This window comes from Amblyomma americanum, chromosome 1, assembly GCF_052857255.1.
Source record: "Amblyomma americanum isolate KBUSLIRL-KWMA chromosome 1, ASM5285725v1, whole genome shotgun sequence".
Taxonomy (NCBI): Eukaryota; Metazoa; Arthropoda; class Arachnida; order Ixodida; family Ixodidae; genus Amblyomma; species Amblyomma americanum.
This window is the reverse complement of record NC_135497.1, coordinates 43,400,365-43,421,418: the sequence shown is the minus strand read 5'-3', so window position 1 is coordinate 43,421,418 and position 21,054 is coordinate 43,400,365. Positions and strand designations below refer to the sequence as shown.

At 44.0% G+C, this 21,054-nt stretch overlaps 1 protein-coding gene across 3 annotated transcripts in view; it reads left to right on the top strand.

Moving 5' to 3' along the window:
• The window catches only part of LOC144132494 (uncharacterized), a 47,198-nt gene that overhangs the window by 12,605 nt on the left and 13,539 nt on the right, over positions 1-21,054 (top strand). For all 3 annotated transcript variants that reach the window (XM_077664955.1, XM_077664950.1, XM_077664963.1), the window contains 2 exons: positions 5,394-5,525; positions 14,666-14,765. In XM_077664955.1, coding sequence (XP_077521081.1) covers positions 5,394-5,525; positions 14,666-14,765 — 232 coding nt within the window. The remainder of the gene's footprint in view (positions 1-5,393; positions 5,526-14,665; positions 14,766-21,054) is intronic.

Here is a 21,054-nt window from a genome sequence, read left to right as displayed (position 1 = left end):
AAATTATTGTGTGTGCTGGAAGGACAATATAACTTGTGAAACGGTTAGCCTACAAATCTTCTGTAGTGATGCCAATGATTGAAGACTCAGGTCAGCTTTCATTTCTGCTGCACTTAAAACGTTCAAGCGAAGTAATTCAGTTTTCACGGCTAGTATCCCAGATTGCTGTCGAGTATTCTAGCTTGGGACGTATTAATGTTTTATAAAGAACTGATTTCAAAGAAGACTGCGCAAGAAAAATTACGTTGCAGGCAGCCTGAAGTTTTGTTAGCGTTACTGATTGTGTAATCAATGTGAAGTCTCCAAGTTAGGTTAGGTCTAATGTGAATGCCTAGGTATTTATAAGATTTGGTGCTTTGAAGTGCAGTGTCATTCAGATAGAATATGGGAGACTCATTAGCAGTATGAGATATACGCATGACCTTACATTTGTTCAAGTTTAGTTCCATTAGCCACTGGTCGCACCAATTAACTATAGCCATAAGGTCGTGCTTTAAGATGTTAATATCATTATTGTTTTTAATCTCATGAAAAATCAGTTGTTGGCAAATAAATGTAAAGTCCCGGCCATAATATTACGGAGCACGCATCGGTGATTCGCACTCTCCCCACACCTTACCTAACGCAAATTACGAGGTACTTCTTACACAGCTTAGCATACACCACAGGCGCGTTTGCGTATGAACAGAAGGCACAATCATATCTCCTCTACGGAACACGTGAGAGAAATTTGAAACGCCGAGACATGCTCCGCAATATTTTGGCTGCACCTGTACATTAGATGACACATAAGCAGGAAGATCACTTATATTAATTAGGAAAGGTAGTGGTCCTAGAACAGAACCCTGTAAAACGCCAGAAAGTACATTAACGAAAGGGCAGTTTTAACCTTAGCAGCGACAAATTGTGAGCGATTAATAAGAAAGCATTCAATTCATTTGAACAAGTTATTGTCAGTATTTAGGTGACATAATTTATGAAGAAGCAATTAATGGCAAACTTTATCAAATGCTTCTGAGAAGTCTAAAAAAATGCAATCAGCAACTGATGACCTGTCGAGTAGATGGTGTAAGCTATTTGTGAAAGAAATTAGTTGAGTATCACATGAATATAATTTGCAGATTGTACAGACGAGAAAAACAAATTGCTCTCGAAAAAGTTGACAAATGTAGTAAATATGCTATACTCAAGCAGTTTGCAACATGTAGTATTAGTGATAGATATGGGGTGATAATTAGCAGCAGAAGTCTTGCTCCCAGGTTTATGAAGTGGAACGATCTTCCCAATTTTCTATTCAGGTATTGTGCCTGTGTTCAGTGACTGTTGAAATATGAGTTAAAATAACTGAGTTAAAATAACTCGTAACAACAGTACTAGTTTTCTAACAAGCGTGGAACTTTGTCATGATTACTTTCATGTCATACCCACCACATTAAGAGGTATTCTAACCAAAGCAAACTTTAGTTGAATTGGGCTTCATGATGTACCTGCTGGAATTAGCATTAGTTCATCTAATCTTTGTTGAGGATTGAGATTAAAGCACTAGTTATCAGAATGCTTCTCTGCTACAGCATGATGTTGACAATTTAGTTCTTGCATTGATCTCTTATTAATTCATTGAATGCAACTAAGCATGAAGTCCTGAGGGCATCGTATCCTTCCAACCACTATGACACTTAACATCTTATTTTTTTACTTGTCTTAGAACCCAGGCATTAGCAAAGAACACCTTTAAATTCACTTGATCTGTAACTTTTCTTGGATATGTTGATAGCAAGTGTAATGATGTCAATTATATTTTGGAATGACCATGCCAGAGTTTCTTTGGGCTCTGCCGGAGTGTACACATTTTATGTATTTGCGGCCCTAGTGGTGCCACTCGAGCATGTGACCTTATGGCATTCGCTGTGGTTCCATCTACTGCTATTGCTTCGTGGACAGAGCATATGGGATCATGTCATGTTCGCCAAAGCAACTCCTGTGTTTTGCCTTCCTGATTACTGGCCTGCATTGTGTGTTGCTTCTGTTGATCATTTTTAGGTGAGAATGACCTTTAATATCAGTGCCACTTGTGTTTTGGCAGGTCTCCTGAACTCTCTTGCTGCTTCATGGGCTCATTGGCCATTTGTGGCTGTCATGGAGGTGTTCAAATAGATTAGTTTCTGTGCTGTGCAGCAATGCTTGTGGTGCGGTTGAGACAAATCAAGCTCTAGTGCCTCAGCATGCAATAGTGAGTGATGGCAAGGCTTGCCGCAAGTATTATTAACCTGCCACGATTGTGGCCTTCACTACCGAGTTGAAGATAGTAGCGAGATGGGACCTCCAAGCAGTTAACTATTTTTAGATCTGCTTTTTGAGCATGCATAAAGGTAGCGTGCATGCATTTGCACTATCACATATTGCCAAAAGTGGGCCTTTTTTAATGCGATGGCGTTAGAGCGGACGGTCACATTGATTCAGGATTGGTTGAGAGGGTTGTAATGTCACACATTGAGCTGTAGAATGAAAATGGTTAAAACTAGAGTTTAATTGGGACTATAAGTTTGTAACATGATTGAAATTTCAGTATTACATGTAAGGCTGTAAATCAATAACCCTTGTGTTGAGAGTTGCACATTACCCCTAGGTCGTTGAGGCACGTTTGTTCGACTTGATTAAAAGGAGAACCTTTGTGTCTTGTGATGTATCACATGTTTATATAGTTACTTATTAATGTGTGATAATTAATTAGTGTTTTTAAGAGGTACTAATTAAGAAAGTAGCAAATAACATGCCCTTAAGGCAGAGCTTAAGTGTCCCCCTAAATATTTTACAAAAGCGACCGTCTGAAGTTGGAGGCCTACCTATATGCAGAGCAGGCGTATATGTGGCATCCGAAGCCGCAGGTAGTACGTGCTCCATGCCAGTGCCTGCTCCTACAGTATGCATGGAGCTCTGTGCGTAAAAAAAAACAATGGTTAATTTGCATGTAAATTGGTTCTACTAAAGAAAATTCGAATTGCGCTATGGCTCTCTCATGCTCGCAGTCTGCTTTCTCAAACGAATGGTAAACAGTGAGAGAGCTAACTTCCGATAAGCTGTGGAGCATGCATGTCGTTCACTTCCAGCTTGAACTTGCTTCCAGCCACGGGTGCTCATGGAGCGCTTCTCTCGCTGTTGCCTGGGGACCTATTGCGCAGGCATGATGAGAGCGGTAGGCACGTCCTTTGGCACGTCGTTTGGTAGAGCACATCGTTGCACTTGCCTCTGGGCGAAGCGAACATCGCATTTGCATTTCTCACGCAAGCCGCCGGTGGGATCGATGTTTCTGAGATAATTATGTGCAGAAAACTGCCGAGGAGTGCAATGTGCACCTGGCTTAATGCTGCAGCCTCGGTAGCAATGGCTTCTGCTTATTTTTAAATGGACAACAGAAGTGAAGGCCCTAACTGGTTTTTGGAACTATTCCTATTTGGTTCCAGCTGGAATGAGTTGAGAATGGAATTGGTCCTAGTTGCAACTAACTGAATTCAACTGGGAATTGTTTCATAAACCATTTGGACTAGTTAAGATTTTCACCAGAAGCAATAGGAAAATTTGCTTCTCTTTTCACATGAGTTGAGGCTGGGTACCATGACGCTGCTACTTAGCTGCGCTATTTTATACATATGAGCACTTTGTGGTTGGCAGCCCGGATGATCGGCAGCTCACGAGTGCTTTCATTTGGTCTAAGTGCAGCACTGCAAAGTCAGTACATGGCATTATCTCGTTAGTGCCAATACAGTGCAGGTGACTTCCCTTGATTCGTTAATTTTGCTTGGAACAGTGAACTAGGTGGCAGTGTATATTCACCGCAATCTATAAGTACAGCCAGAGGCTTACCAGCACCACAGCCTTAGTGTGCACGTGCCTTTCTGGGGCCACTATTTTCATGTGCAGACCGTATGCAAATGACTGTGTATAAATTTTAATCAGAAGCTTCATTTAAAATCTCAACTGATCACAGTTTCTGATAGGTGAGGCTGGAAGTGCTTTCACCGCTGCGCACGAAGATGAGTCATCACTGCAGCGTCGCATGCTGTCATATTTCCACTCCGAAAGCAATGCGATTAGGGCATTCAGCTGTATTGTTCTAGCCCGAGCGGAATTTTTGCCTTTGTTATTCGGTGATTCGTCTTTCCCTGCCGGGAGTGTAACCGCTGCATCACCGGCATTTTGGTGCGAAATGAAGTTTTCTTTTTAATGCTGCCTGCCAATAGAGATGCGTATATTCAGTCGAACTTCATTTGCAGCATGCAGTTACGGCGATGACCGGTCGCCCACTAAGAACTGTCAACCATGAACGAGACTAGGATTCTGGGCATCTTAGCAGTTGTGTGCCACTACTTCTTTTGGAAATGCCAATCCCATCGGTGATTTGCATGCCCAGAGAAAACAAGGTCTTCAAAACAAAGTGGGTGCAATTTGGCGGTGTAAGCGTGCTGTAGCAGACGACGCGCCGGAGGACCTGCCTATGGCTCTCGCCGCTCCTGCTCAGTAGCTTCCTCAAGTGCTTCGCGGTGTGCTGGTGACACGGAGCTAGAACGGAGTTGTGTTCAAGCTGGAAGTGGGCGGCCATGTACAAGGTCTGCCAATATAAAGGGAACACGTGATTGCATTGGCCACTACACTTCACGAAGCACTATGTTCCCTTTCCTGTGTTCACTTACATGTTGCCGCTGTGTTGTACATGCGTCGAGCAGGAATCCAAAACTACAGGACCATTGGCTGTTCGGCCTGCAGCTAGTCAGCCAAGCCACACTCGAGGGTGCCATTTTATCGCCTTCGATCTGCATTTGCCTTCAAGTGCTGGCTTAATGATTGCGTCTTTGTGCATGTATTGCTAAGAGCTGCGTGTGCACCGTTATACCATCTTGCGGGTAACTGCATAACGGAGTGCGGCGGTGGGGAGGGGGTATGCGTCGACTTATAAGTGGCAATGCACAGTAACTACTTTTTTGTCGCATCACTGTTGCTAGAAGTCTGCTCAGAAAAGTGGTGTGCTACCTGTGTAATTTTGAGTCAGTTTCCAGTCAGTGCCATTTTTGTTCACGTCCTCTGCAGAAGCACTGTTGCTTCTAAAGTGTTTCATGAGGTTTGTTCAGCTGTTTGGCATCAAAATGCGAACTAAAGAGTTGTGGACAGGGCCGTGGAGACCATGCCATACTGCACTCACTCATGGCTAATTCCTGTGTGTGTCTGTCACTTGAGGCAAAGAAAAGGTGGGCCTCAGGTATTTGCTGCCTGGTGCAAATTATACACTTTGTTTTGTTTTTCAAACCGAGAAAGTGGTGAGGCTGGGACGCGTTGCGTTCCTTGGGGCTCTAAGCTCCAAGTAGTGTGTGTCTGTCACCTCTCTTCATGCCCTGCTGCAGTGGCTGCATCAACGAGTACCTGGACAAGCAGCACCCATATCGCTTCCAGCGTCGGCCTGGCTACACTCCTGAGTGGAGTACCGTGTGGGAGGTGTACAAGCATGTCAGCCTTGCCCAAGAGTACATGGGCAAGTGAGTGCGCTCCGCCTGATCTGCATGTCTGCCTTATCAACAGTTGGCTGTTCAAAGGGGCCTGCTTTGCGCAAGCTGCTAAGCAGTGGAGGCTCGGCCACTGTGCTATTAGGTCATCTGCAGTGCAGTTTCTCTCAAACTCTCGAGTAGTTTGCGCACTAGCAGTTTCTGTGGCCTTTACTTCCGAAAGCTTGGAGCCACAGATTCTCACAATGTCAAATTACTAAAATGTACGCAGCATTTGATAGCAAAATGTGTGTATGCACGTGTGCGGGGGAGAGAATCATTGCACACTGGCCACTCGACCAGCTGCAGTGTCAGACGCTACATGAGTCTCTGAAGCTGCTCTGTTAAGAAAACTGTTTTGATTGTTATGCTTGACGATTAGAGGCAGTTTTTGTTATTTATTTTTATTCATTGAACCCTCACTGCCTAATGCATTAAGGGGGTGCGCCATGCTTTTCACACCTGTCTTTGTAGCCACTGTAGCTTCGGTTTATGTAGCATTTTTTTAAAGTGGTGCGCGAATATTTGAACATGCATTGAATATGATTGTTATTTGGTTATTGTTATTGTTACTTTTTATTCCTTATGGAGAAATATTAACTGGAGGCCAGCAAATTCCAATGTTTGGTTGCTAAAGTGAATTCAGCAAAACCTCTTTAATTCGAACTTACCCGACTGACCAGAAAAAGTTAAGAACTGCTTGCATCTTGGTAAAATTGTTTGGTGAGACTGGGCAGTGGTTGCCTGATTTTGAGACCAGAACAGCTTGGTGATGATTGTTTTTCACGTTAACATCAATGCTTATTGTGCACATACTGCTGGTAGTATTGAAGCAGAACTGCTCCAAAATTGTAAGGGCTGTGCCTCCCCCATACTTCATGTGCGGTACTGTGGAGCTCCACCACTACTGTGTTCCGCCCATCATAAGCGGCACAGTTGCTTATGATGAGGATGTGCAAATGGCAAATAGCATGTGACAAGTGTGCAGTTTCGCGCGCTGGAAGAATGGAACTATGTGGATGCAAGCGAAGCAAACAACGCTGAAGCAGTGAGAAAAGGGGGGAGGGGGAGGGTAGAGAAAACACCAGCGATGTGCCAATCGGCATCGAAAACGTGGTCAGATGGGCTAGCTTGTTTGGCTGATGCTGGCTGGGGGAGCCACCGTCACCGCAGGCTCATGCGAAGCCCAGAAAAGCAAAGCTGAAACTAAGCAGTTGTCTGTTCTCAGAGACTGGGCTGTTCATTCCTTGTCACCCGCATGTCAGAGGTGCGGCAGCAACTCCGTAGCCCGGAGTTTTCAGTAGGGCTGTTTCGACGATCTCTTACCACGACAGTCATATTTGGACGTGGCCTCCCTTCGGGATCCTGTTCAAATGAGCCGGTGCGAGACCTTTAGTGTCTGACTTAGCGTCTGACACCATAGACTTACTTGGGTGTTGGCCGGGACAGAGCCTGCAGTTTGATTTCTGAATTAACAAGGGTTGAATAAACGAGCTTTTACTGTTTTTGAGAGCTCTCTAATATTCAGTGGCGATTGAATACCACGCTGACATTTGTAAATTCAATGGTGGCAAACCAGAATATCTGGGGAAATTATCTGAAGATGTGGTTTAAAATGTCAGGGAAACTGTATGAAAGGGTCCTCTTCACTTTCTTTACTGTCGTTTTGTGCGTTGATTGATCACATTCGGATGCTGATAGACTTGAGTGTCATGCGAAATTCCACCAGTTGGTCTTTCCGACATATCGTGTATGATGAGAACAAAATGGTCAGCCAACCATTTCGAACAATTGCAATGCGAAAGGGCATGGTTTCTTTTTGTTGGATCCTTCTGTAATGTGTTACATACCTAATGTCCACACCTATGGCACTCATTCTTTTGCCTCCACAACTGTTCTAGCCCGAGATCTGCCACCTTGTTTTGGTTGGCTATCATGCACGAGAAAGCCAGCTTGTAGGGATTCGCATGCAGTTCCCAAAGAGAGGCCAGGTCGAGGAATCACCAGTGGGACAAGCGATTGTGTAAAATCGCACCTGTTGCACTGTACATTGTAAGCCATGCACCTTTGATGTGCACGTAATGGCAGGTTTGACGCCAACAGGGTTGCTTCTGTCGCTAGGCAGATGAATAGCCTGACCGCATAGTTTCGGCTTCCGAGCTTCGCTGCCAGCCCACAGTGATGGCAGCTATTGGTTGCACATTGGCAGCCATCTGAACCCAGCTGCGCACCGCCTTGACACTGATTGGCACATTGCTATGCTCCGCTTCATATATCAGGTGCAACTCTGTCATAGCTAGTGCTCTTGTTTGTGCTGCTTTCATCCGTAATCAAAAAGTAATGCGTTCCTTGGGGGAGTGGAAAACAATTGCTTTAATTGCTTTGTCTGCTGTCTTATAAAGTGATAACTTCTTATGAGCTTGATAAAACACACTCTTATTGCTGACAAAACAGTGCAAATGTGGAATTTGCTTTTTTTTTCATTTGTTGTTTTTGGCAGTGTCAGGCTTTTCGCTATCCCAGCAGCCGTGCCCTCACTAGTTTTGAGATGTAGTCCATCGCAACAACCTCGAACAACTCTCCTGCTAGCATACTTTGAAGTCACACTTTGCAGACATGGAAACATGGCAAACAAGTGATTACGAATGTCTAAGCCAATGCAAAGATTCATTTGTGCAGAAGTTTGCTTGGAAAATTCTGAATTGTGACTGAAGATGGAGCATGTGCGTGAGATTCTGGCATCTCCTACAAACGCATTACTTAAGTGTAAGCTCCAATAGCATAGAAAGCACATTTAAAGGACATATACAGCATTTGAATTTAGACAGCAGATTTGGGGCCACTCTTATGAACGCAGTATGCATGAAAGGAACTGATAGCTTGGTTTAGTGCAGCTCCGCATATGTATATATTTGACTGTAATTAAAGAGGATTTAGAATTAAAATGTTGCCAAATAAAAAATTTTGTAAAGAAAAAACAAAGCCCCCCAAAATTCTTTGCATGGTGGATTCAAACCTATGCACTCTAAATTCTCTGTAGTATTCTCCAGAGATGTGCCTTGGAGCACTCAGTCACAAACCAAGCACGTAGTAACAAGCCTTTATTTTTTCAAGCAAATTACTTACGTACCTTTCACAGTATATTGTACCTGAAGTATGAAATGAAGTGTAGTCATTTCTTTTTCTTTCTAGTAGTAGTCTTGCTGTTCTGACGCCAATTTTTATTCCCTTTCACTTAATTATGTCTGCATTGTTCTTCCTGCTTGCTGAAACTGCCCGCTCATCACTAGGCTTGTTGCCACATTTTTGAATTTTTGGAATTTTTTTATGGGGAGGGACTTTATTTACTTGTCCTTCTTATAATTAGGGCATTTGTTCCTCTCTGTCTACCGCCAGATGAGTTCCTGAAAAACGTACCAAAATCGGCAAATTGTTGTGGTGATTTTTGGAAAAGATGAATGCTGTCAGGCTTAAATCATACGCTCTAAAGGCGCGAAGTGCATTTTGTGGACCACTGCTACCCTCTAGTGTTAGAAATTGCAATCAACTTAATTGGCGACCATATCTTATCTTTGGCGGTGGGAGCAGCGCAATATTGGGCTGGACGAGTGGGACTTGCCTTACAATCTTTCATAACGAGTACAGCCCTGGGGTTGGTGGTTGAAGGGTTAGGGAGGTTTTGCTACCCGTTATATTATATTTAGTTACCAGTCAGGTGTCATTTATGGGTTTCATTTTGTTACTTTGCACGACCGCAGTACAGGTTGCATACTGTTATGCAGTCTAAGTACTGCACATTTTTTTTTCTTGTGATGCTGAGTCAGTCCACGTACACTATTTTGAAGAAAATAAGCACATTTACTTGATTATGTTTTTCTGAAATTTTTTTTCATACTGAACACGAACTAAATGTTAGAAAGCATTTTGTCTTCATATTCGTATTCAAGTCATATTAGAAAACCTCGGTATTCATACACACCTATTTTCTTTTTTTTTTTGCAGTGAAAATAATGGTCTGCATCTATTTCACACTTTTCAGTTTCATGATCACCCTACTGTCTTTCACCTGACGTTTGCATTTACTTGTTGGCCAGCAAGGTCTGCACGCAATAGTACCGAAAACAGTTTCAACCTACATAACGATGCTCAAATAGTGACAGATTTGACCTGGCATTTGCACGGCAGACTGCTTTTTAAGCTGCTGCCATTTGAGCTTGCATGCCTGCCATCATCCAGTAGTGACCTTTAGGATAGGGTGCTGCGATAGATTGTGGCTCCTTGATACTAGCTGCAGGAAGTTGAATTTCATGGTAGTGGGGCTTCCAGCACCCTGCTAAATTTTCACATATCCTTGAAAATGTCCCATTTCTGCTGCGCATGTGTCTTTTAATCCTCAAGTCAAGTGATTTCAGCTTTTTTGTATACAGGCATGGAGCTGTATGCACTGTGTATATTTTCTGGATGTGTGAAGAAGGGTAGAATTTGCCTATTTGGCTCTTGTTTATCAGTAATGGAGGGTCCACCAGATCACCCAGCTGTTTAGATTAGGTGTGCAGAATGCTAGGTCGAGACCAGTAGAATTCCAGAAGACATTGTTTTTGTATCCCACACTATACTGTGACTCTGTTGCTAAACCAAGAGAACATGCATTGAAACCTACATGGCAGTGAGTGTCTAGGGCCATGGTAAGGTCCAATAATTTAGTGTTCACAGAATGCATCAAAAGCCACACTTATCATCCTACTCTGAAAGTGGACCCTTTCCTCGACGTGTGCTGCTTGCATCAATATTTTGGCACTTTCGGGAGGTGGTTGTGGTGGGGTGGGGGTGGCAGGAACCTTGTGGACAAGTGCTTGGAACTCTCCAATGACTGTGGATATCATTGAAGTTGACTTCTGTGCCTGGTTATGACAATGCAGCTGCAACTATGGGATTGTGTGCAGATTTTGTAATAATCGTGGAAGGTGCTAGAAAAGTCAGCACAGCCTTTACCTCTGTATGTATATGAGTGTTCTTGGGAGCTGCAGTGCCACTATGGATGGGAGAGTTTGCTTGAGGAGAACTCAAGCACTGGGCATGTGTCCATATCAAAGCATGAAAGTCGGGTGTGGCTGGTTTGGTCTATGCCATGCAGTACTGCTGGCTTCAAGACAGCTTGTACTTTCCATGTTTAGGCATATGACTCTACTGATATGTTGCGATTGTGTGTCTGTAAACAGTGTACGGTATTATTGAAGTGACCAGTGCCAGAACGGCGTCTTGACCTCATCCTTATTGTACCAATGCTGGCTTTGTCAGGATCATTATTCAAGTTCATTCACCACAACTATTAGCAGATTCAATGAAAGATTGCCTGTCTCATGCTGGGTAAAGCAGATTCTCTTCACTGAGTCACTGTACGACTATCTCAAATGGTCATGCCCTTCCCACACAGAATGAACAATCCTCTCAAAGGTTGAGGTTTCACACTTAAGTTTGGCCTCTAAGGCATTAATATCTTGCTTAAATCTTGCCCAAATACGTGTTCTGATATTTTTCTGCCTGTATACCAAGGTGTCCCAGCTAGCTTTAGCCAAGGTTTAAAAATACTCTGGAGCACAATAGGCACAGGCAACTGCAACCATGTTATGACCATTGTATGTAGTAAGTCAGTTTTTTTTTATTTCTTCAATTGAATAACTAAATACACTGAAAAAAATGATCTTTCTTGCGATTGCATTTCTGACAAGTTCTAGTGCCAAATTGTAGAAGTGTCCCAAAAAGTGTCTAATTCATCAGTTATTATGTTGGTGTGTGCTATAGATTAGTTTTTTTCGCATTGAAAAGAATGTGTGCTATAGATTAGTTTTTTCGCATTGAGAAGAAAGCACGCAATACATGAAAAAACCCCGTGTGACCATCTGCTCGTGTGTTTTGACAGCATCTCATAAACTCAGAATTCATGAACATAGCTGCATTTGATGGTGCCACATGTGACGTTGCAAAAACAATGAAATGGGTGCTGGTGGCAAAATCGAAAGTAACAAATTTGAGCTGGCTGCTCTCATTGCAGAAAGCAGCGGGCGTGCTTGTTCCGGGTAGATATATACAGGCCAAAACACGTAAGCTGTGTTCCTAGTTTGTGTGCGGACAGTATTTTGCACCTAGTGTCTCTCATGTGGTGTCATTACGTTCTGACGCATTGCTCTGCTTCTAAATAGTCATTTTTTTTCAGCCCAACAGACAAAATGCCCGACTGATGACTGGGAACATTGCTTAGTGTTTCAGCCTGTTTACCGCTACCAGGAGCCAATGCACCCATTATTTTCTGCAATGCACATGGCCAGGTGGCACGTGTTACTTTCAGTTATACCATCAGAGCCCACCTTATTGGTTTTGTCCCGTCACATTTACGACTTTGTTCATGAATTCTGTGTTTAAGGAGGGCTGCTGTTCCTAGAAAAGAAATTCTTATTATTGAAGTTACAACTGTGAAATTTTAAAGGAATGTGTGCTTTTTGTAGGCTGATTTCAAATATGCCATTTTATTTCATGTAGAACTAGTGCTTCTGCACTTACATAATTGCTGCCACGGTGGCTCAGTGGTTATGGCGCTCAGCTGCTGACCCCAAAGACCGATTCCGGCCGCGGCGGTCGAATTTCGATGGAGGTGAAATTCTAGAAGCCCGTGTGCTGTGCGATGTCAGCGCACGTTAAAGAACCTCAGGTGGTGGAAATTTCCGGAGCCCTCCACTACGGCGTCCCTCATAGCCTGAATCGCTTTGGGATGCTAAGCCCCATAAAACCATAAAACCAAACTTACATAATGTTGTGTAAGGTTTCGGAGAGAGACAAGAAATTTTGCTGCTGGGAATTTGCTAAAGTGCATGGATTTCAGCAAGTTCCCTGCAGCAAAATCACAAAATTTTTATACAAAATTTTACATATTACATTAGTGCACTAGCAGTAGTTCTACATGAAATTAAATGTCATATTTGGAATTTGCATGCAAAAATGGGCATTCCCTGAAAAGTTCGTCATTGCGATTATGAAATTTTTTTTTCTGGGACCATGCCTCCCTTTAGAGTGCTGCTGTTGTGGCATACCATCATATGGTCACGTGGGATTTTTTCATATCTTACAGGCTTTGTTTTCAACGCGGAAAAAACTTATCTATGGACCTTTTAAAAAAGAGGTTGATGGGCCCCGCCATATTGGGCACTGGGCTGCGCTTGTAGTACAAAAAAGTGTTGAGTGTTAAGCTCCCCCACGTTCTCCCCACAGCCCAGAAAACCGGTTTTCCCAGGGGTCGTGAAAAGGTCTGTAGCACACATAAAAAATAAAAACTGATGAATTGAGCGTTTTTTGGGATGCTCTACAATTAATTGGGCACTGGAATTTTTGGAAGAAATGCAACAGCTAAAAAATTAACTTTGTATTTATTCAGGTAAAGGAAATACAAACACTGACTTACTACATACAGTGGTCAACATCATTAAAGTTGCCTCTTTGTATTGTGCCTCTGTATATATATTTTAATTTTTGGCCAACGTTAATGGGGGCATTTGGTAGAAATAGCTGCCGTGGCGGACAGATGAGCCTATAGCTTTTAGTGTCTAGGTTGAAGTCCACTAATGTCTGTGTGGTGTCAAAGCAGTTTGTTTTGAAGGAGCGGACTTGTCTGTGCAGTTAAAAAAGTATCATATGAAAAGTTGAGGTAGCTGATATTGCAGGTAAACCAGCAGGTAAAGGAAGAAACACAGGTAAAGGAAGAAACACAGCACAAGCGATGGCTTGCAGCTGAGGGTTTTATAAGGTAACACTGAACATGTAATCACTGCCAAAAAGAAAAGTGTGTGGAAGCGCATGCAGAAAAAAAAAAACCTCTCTTTGGCAGTGTGTACAAGTTCTGTGTTTTCGAGCCATTGTGTCTGTTCCTTCCCCTGCCCTCTGTCTGTCTGCTCTGTTTTTTAAAGCGCAGGTTGAAAACAAGATGTTCAGGTAGCATATTTACTAGAAAGGGCAAGCAGCGAGCTCTTTCCATGGGCCTATTGCAGGTGTGTTGAAGTTCTGCTCTCTGTAGTGGTCATGGCTGGCAAGGGGGGCAGCAGTTGCAATTCCGTATGTGGGCTTTAACCTCCTGATGCTGCACATGGGCTATGAGATGTCGAATTGGGGTGGCTTAAAATTGATTTTGATTGCCTGGGCTTCTTCAATATACTCTGACATCACTTAGCACATGCTTTGCATTCTATCCCCTTCAAAATGCAGCCACTATGTTCAGGAAACAGTCATGAGTTGTTGGGGTGGCATGGCGCCTAAATTTATAAGACTTGCTTTTCTTCTGTGTGCTGTTTTTTTCTTCTCTGCTGCACACCTTGAATTTAGCTGGGCTATTATGAATAAATGCACCATTTCTGTCACAATGAAAAAAAATAGCATAGTTGTGATGAGGCATTTTGCTTTTTTCTTCTCCTAAAGTTTGAAATTGTTGAGTGATGGATCTTGGGCCTTGAACAGATAGGTGTAGTAGATTGGTGCTTTGTTTGCTGCTTGTTAGTTGCTAAATTTAGGAGTACAATTTTAAAGCAATACCTGTGTAATGCGGAGCTATAGTGCTCGTAGCTTTTACTCTTCGTGTGAAGTGAAAGTCAGGCGAACACATTCTCAGTCAGTTACATGCACTGAATAGCTTGCTGAACATGTAGTGACATATGCTGCATGACGTACATCTATGATTGGTGCCACATGTTAGGAGAACACAGTTCTGAGATTGGACTTAAGGGCATATTATGCCTACAAGTGCCGTTTCAGCACCAGGTATGTGTGCCAACATGCTATGCCTTTAAATTTCTTTTACCCAAAATGCCAGTGCACTTTTATTATAGAACTTTCTTTTTGGTTTTCATCGAGTTTACATTGCAGCAGTTTTGTTCACTGTGTTGCCAGAAGGTTACTTTTGTAGCCTCTTTATGTTGCCAGGCTGGACACGCTTCCAATGCAAGCGTGTGCCATCTGTGGCGTTCAAGTGGGCCTGGCCCTGGAGGGTATGGCATTGGCCCCTGGAGCTTCCTCACATTTGAACTACCCCATGACAGTGTACCAAACTGTTATGGCCACAAGTGGTGAAATGGCCATTTTTCCCTTCTCTGCAGCCTCTTGAAGAGGAGTGGAGATGAGCCGGGAACCCTGATGGATTTGGCTGAAGCCTTTGGGAATGAGCTAGAGAAGCTTTCTAAAGTCCTTCGCCGCAAGGTATGGCTCCCTCTGTCTCCTTTTAGTGCAGCTGAATGTCAGGAGGCCATGGCAGGCACACACTGTTGGGTGACCCTGAAGGAGGGTAGAGCAACTTCCTCAGTGGTGAAAATAATTTTTCGAGACTTTGTCTGCTGGAATTTGGGTACCTTGTCATCCATTCTGCAAAATACCTTGTGCAAAATACCTCTTGTTCCTGCCAGCCCTTAAACCACTCCACAGGGGTTTGCTCACACCCTCAGGGAATTAGTGCTGGCCTGTGAAACCTGTGTAAGTGCAGCATAGGCCATAACACCTCGTCACTGGTGACATCCCGTGGCATAGCAACATAGCAAAAAACAGGGGGGAATGAGCATATCTTTGGACCCTTTGTTCTGTTTATAGAACTGATGAGTTCTGACTGTGCTGTTGGGTTGGCATATGAGATAATGGGTATCGTAAGAGGCTGGGGAGGCTTCTCTTATGATGTCATGATACAACTCACAAAAATCACACGATGAGTAATTAAATCTCTTGTATTGAGAGCACCAAACTGAGGGGGCATGAATGCTTTGTTGAATAGACATAGCATGGGAGTTATTAAAGCATGCCACTGATAACATGGCATGCAGTGACAGTATCAAATGATTCAGCTTAGTTTGAATTTTCTTGTAATGGGCATTGAATTGATAGTGTCCTAATGTTCCACTGTGCTGAAGCATATATGTCATATGAATACATCACTGATGAGCCATGTGACTTAGCAGAAGTGACTGGGTAAGTCAACACGTTGTGAATCTTTTGTGTGAGATACCTCACTGATTGGGTCTGAATGCTTTTCCTGACAGGCATAACGTGGGTGTGATCTTATTTTTTCACTGATGTCTTAACACACAAGTGAAATCACAATGCTGCAGGGCATTTTGAATTTCGCTTTGTTGATGTTAAACTGATCTATTCTGAATGCTTTTCTGGAATGACTTTTCTGGAATGAGCTGCATGTTTTTCAGCATTGACGTGGTGGACCTTTATTATTCCTTGCCACATTGTGAACTCATGGAAGCTGTGAAGATGTGCATAACACAGGACAATGATGAAACTGCTTTTATCGATAGATGCGGTGTCTTGGTTGACAGTTTTTTAGAAATCTTGTCCTTTTATCTATCTGCAACAGTGGTTGATTGGGAGGGAAAGGCTTTTGTACAAGCGTCGGGGGTTTGCATAGGCTCCAGGGTGGCACCTGTGTTAGCCGACATCTTTTTAGGCAGGGTTGATAGGGAAATTGAGAAGGCATTGGATGGGATAGTTGTCAGGATTTTTCGGTATGTCGACGATTACTTGGTGCTCACCCGAACAGGCAGTTTGCCTAGAAGTCTAGTCGACGTTCTGAAGACTTTTAAGGAATGCGGACGTGGGCTGGAGTTCACAACTGAGGTTCCCAGCAACAAAGAACTGCAGTTTTTGGATTTGGCACTGTGTGGGGGTAAAAACACTTGTGTTGGTGGTATTGCCCGAGGGCTGCCAAACCATTGCTAAACTTCCGGTCTGGCCATTCTAAGCTCATAAAGGAGGGCATTGCCGCATCTTGCCTGCAATCAGCTCTCAGGAAATCTTGCCATGAAAGGACGTGAGAGAGCATTTTGGCGCAAACAGGCAGGTTACGTGTGAACGGGTACCCAGATCAACTCATTTCCAGGGCAGCGGAGAAACTTCTTAGGCAGCTCAATAATGGGGCTCAGTTGAAAGAAGCCAAAAAGAAGAAAAAGTCGGCTGTGGTCCCGTATGCACACTGCTTGTCACATGGGCTGAAAAAAGTTGCGGGCAGATACGACGTTGATGTCGTCTTTTCTGCACCTAGAAAACTTAGCGCAATGTGCAAACAGGTGAATCAGAGGCACTACGGCAAGAGCAAGAGGGATGCTTGTCGAGTGCGTCATGTGTCGCCATCTATACCTTGCGAGGTAGGGGTGGTATACCAGGTCCCCTTCTCTTGCGGTGCCATGTACATTGGCCAGACTGGCAGGTGCGTTAACAAACGCTTGATGGAGCATGAAAACACCAGGAAAAATGACCCCCTGTCTCACACAGGCTCCCACAGCAGGCAATGCCAATGCAGGCATGAAAAGGATCATGCAGAAAGGAGAGCTAAAGGGGACCCCCTTGCCCAAGCGTCTTTCCAGTGCAAAAAAAAGTGCCAATGTGTTCCCGATTACAAGAACACGCGCATCCTGTTCAGAGATAACAATAAATTAACACGCGAAGTAATGGAAGCTTTTTATATTTACCACAATGGCGCAAAATGTATCAGCAGCCCTTCCATAATGTTATCCGAGAGGGAATTGAGCTATCTAACCTCCCACGTGCCTTCCAGATAACTTTTGTTGATTGATAAGTAGTTCACTGTTTGTATTTATACGCTTTTCATTCTTCAATAAAAAACCAGTTGATAGTCAGCGCCTGTTTGTGCTAGTCCTTCGTCTTGTGTCCCGTTCGTGTTGCGCTGAGGGCAAAAATGAACACTTACCAACTCGCCCAAATTTCCGCCTTGCTGAACATAGCAGAATTCTATAGTATTAATGAGAGAGTGGCAACTATTGTAATTAGGCTTAACAAGAGGTACAAGCTGAAGGTAGTGCAGGCCTAGGCGCCTACATCCAGCCACGGTGACAAGATAGTTGAAAGCTTCTATGAAGACGTGGAATCTGCAATGAACAAAGTAAAATTGCAGCACACTGTACTGATGGCCAACTTCAATGTGAGGGTATGTAAGAAGCATGTCGGAGACCATGTGGTATGTAACTATGGCATAGGAATATCAAAGGGGAGTTATTAGTAGATTTCGCGGAGAGAAATAATTTATGGATCATGAATACCTTTTTCCGCAAGCGAGAGAACAGGAAGTCATGGAAGAGCCCCAATGGTAAGACTAAAAATGAAATAGACTTCGTACTATGTGTTCACGCTGGCATCGTGCAGGATGTGGAGGTCCTCGGAAAGGTGCATTGTAGCGACCTCACAATGGGAAGGTCTCGAATTGGCTTAGGCTTGAAGAGGGAACAAAGTCTAGTGAAGTGGAAGTCCTATATGAGTTAAGCAGTAAAAGGGATAGAGGAATTCAGGATATTGTTGCAGAAGAGACATTTGGCTATAACTGAGGAAGGCGATCCTAATGTTCATACAATGAACAATAATCTTGCAGCTATCATTACAGAGTGGGCAGTAGAAGTAAGTGGTAGGATGGTTCAACAGAGTGCCAGCAAGCTATCTCAGGAGATGAAATTTCTGTTTAAGAAACGCGAAAGCGAGAAAGTGTCTAACCCTACAAACAGAATAGAACTGGCAGAGCTAACAAAGTTAATAAATAAGTGCAAGGTAGCTGACAAAAGGAAGTTCAATATGAAGAGAATCGAGGTTTCTCTAAAGAAGGAGGTAGCCTAGAAGCGATGAGCAATCTAGGCATAGCTAAAAGCCAGATGTATGATTAAGAAACAAAAGGGGAATTTCATTAGCAATATGGGTAATATAGTTAATGCAGCCAAAGAGTTCTACATAAATCTATACAGCAGCCAATGCAATCAGAATGTTATCGAGAGAGACAGTAGCGCAGAGCAATGGGACATCCCGCCAGTAACGAAAGAGAATGTAAAGAAAACCTTAGGAGCAATTCAAAGGGGGAAAGCAGCTGGTGAGGATCAGGTAACAGCAGATCTGTTGAAGGACGGAGGGGAGATTGTATTAGAAAAACTAGTGCCCTATATACGCAATGTTATGACCTCAAGTGTACCAGAAGCTTGGAAGAACGCTAACATTATCTTCATTCATAAGAAATGCGTCAAGGACTTGAAAAATTAGACCAATCAGCAGGTATATTACAAACAGCAAAAATGTTAGTGTTGTTAGCAGTCCGTAATTAATTGGCTGCATACTGCTGCAACAGACATGATCTCTCAGTGTCGACCAATGATGTCGACATTTAGGGTAACTTGTTTGGGCATAAAAAATGGAATTTGCCTTCTAAGTTTGATAGGGCACTAATGTATTGTCTTCATGTCGACTGGGTTGACTGACGAGACCAGCATGAGCCCAGTGCCACGGCATGAATCCCGCAAGCTTTATTGCGTGCTCGCTTTTATACACAGAAAAGGGGCAACGCCCCTTCGTCTTATCAGCTTGTCGCTCGAAGCCAGACGCGATACGATGCATCCTTTTTTGTTGCAGTGAAAGAAAAGAAGTTATTTACAAATGGACCACGACAAACTTTTGCGACGTTACAACTTGCAACAGAAAGTATCACGTGAAAAGATGAGCACAGCGAACTCAAGAAATCTGTGCAAAGTTCTGGTCATATTCTAGTCTTCGTGGTGCTCTTGTCTGTCTGCGACCTCCACGGGGCTCACATTGGAGGCACACTGCGGCAGGGCAGGTGCTGCTGCGGTGCTGTTACCTGCGTCATTGACGGTTGCACTTGAACTCATGCACTCCGGTTCCCCCACATCATTGACGTGGCTCAAGTCGAGTCGGAAGTCTTCTCCCGTCGGCAACAGGTGTTTGCAATTGTGCCGAAGGGTCCGCCCCTCCTCCGTCACCACGTGGTAGGACCTGGGGTATGTTGACGATTTCAGGACCTGTGCTTTAGTGGCCCATGTACCCTTTTGGACTCTCACGACGTCTCCTTCGTTGAGCGCCGACAGCAGCCGCGCTCGGGACTGAAGCTGTGCATACTTGACGACTTTGTGGACTGGTCCAGATCGGTAGTCGGGCAGGGTTGTCCGTAGTCTGCAGCCCTGGAGGATCTCTGCTGGCGTCTGTCCATCCTCCAAAGGAGAAGTCTTGTAAGCGAAAAGTGCCAGCCAGAAATCTTGCTTCGCTTTGGTAGTTTTCTTGAGCAGCAGCCTCTTTACCACCTGAACACCCTTTTCGGCTACCCTGTTTGAGTGCGGGAATCCTGGACTGGAGGTGATATGCTTGAAATCATATGCGCGTGAAAACGCGGCAAATTCCCTGCTTGAAAACTGGGGACCGTTGTCTGAAATAACTTCCAAGGGTATGCCGTAACGAGCGAAAATGGCACTAGTTGCATCAACGACGCTCCTGGCTGAAGTGTCGCAGAGGCATTCCACCTCTGGGAAGTTTGATAAACAGTCGTAAACACACAGTTAGGACTTTACACCGTAGTGAAAAAGGTCGATTCCCACACGGTAACAAGGCTGGTCAGGTACAGGGCACATCATGAGGAGTTCCTTTGGCTGACTGTAAGCGTATTTTTTGCATATTACACAATTCTGAGCTAGCGCCTCAATTTCAGAGTTCATGCCAGGCCATAAGACGAGATGACGTGGTCTTGCCTTACACTTGTTGATACCCTGGTGACCTTAGTGAATCCTTTGTAAAATCTCTCACCTCATACTACTTGGAATGATGACTGCATCCCTTGAGCAGAACACCTTTAACATGGGAAATTTCGGAAAAGAAGGGTTTCAATGGACCCTCTATTGGTTCATTCATTGTCAAGTTTCTCATCACGTTTTTAAGGTATCTATCGCTGGCTGTTACAGTAGCAAGACGTTTCTATGTTGAGTCACTAATTAGTGAAGATACCGTACTCACGGCGTGCACCTCTACGTCATCGGTGCTGACGGCATCGCTTCCTGGACTGCTGGAAGCTCGAGACAGCATGTCCGCGAGCACGAGCTGCTTTCCTGGAACGAAGTGCAGGTCGAAATCGTATCTCAGCAATCTCAAGAAGAAGCGCTGCAGCCGCAGTGGCATATCGCCGATAGCTTTTTATAGATAGCGATAAAGGGCGATGGTTGGTCTCGATGATCACTTTTCGGCCGTAGACAAAGTGGTTGAATTTTTCGCAGCCATACGTTATGGCCAGGGTTTCTTTTTCTATCTGGGAGTAGCGTTTTCCTGCATCCGAGAGTGTTCTTGATGCGTACGCGACTGGTTTTCACGTGCCGTTGTGGTTCTGCAAAAGTGCGGCACCTACTCCGTCGCATGAAACTTGAAACTTGAAACATGAAACTTTTGTTTCCCTCGTCGGATCGAACACTGATAGCAGCGGTTGTTCGCTCAAGGCCTGGCACAGTTGACGGCACTCGTCCGCTTGATTTTGCATCCAGTAAAACACCGAGTCTTTCTTGATAATGCTTCTCAAAAGCTTTGTTCTGTCTGCCAGCGCTGGAATAAACTTGCCAAAATAATTTACTAGGCCAAGCATTCTTTGCGCGGCTAGTTTATTGCTTGGCTCTGGCGTCTGCAGCATGCATTGACCGAGAGAAGGACTGGGCCGTATGCCTTCTGGTGA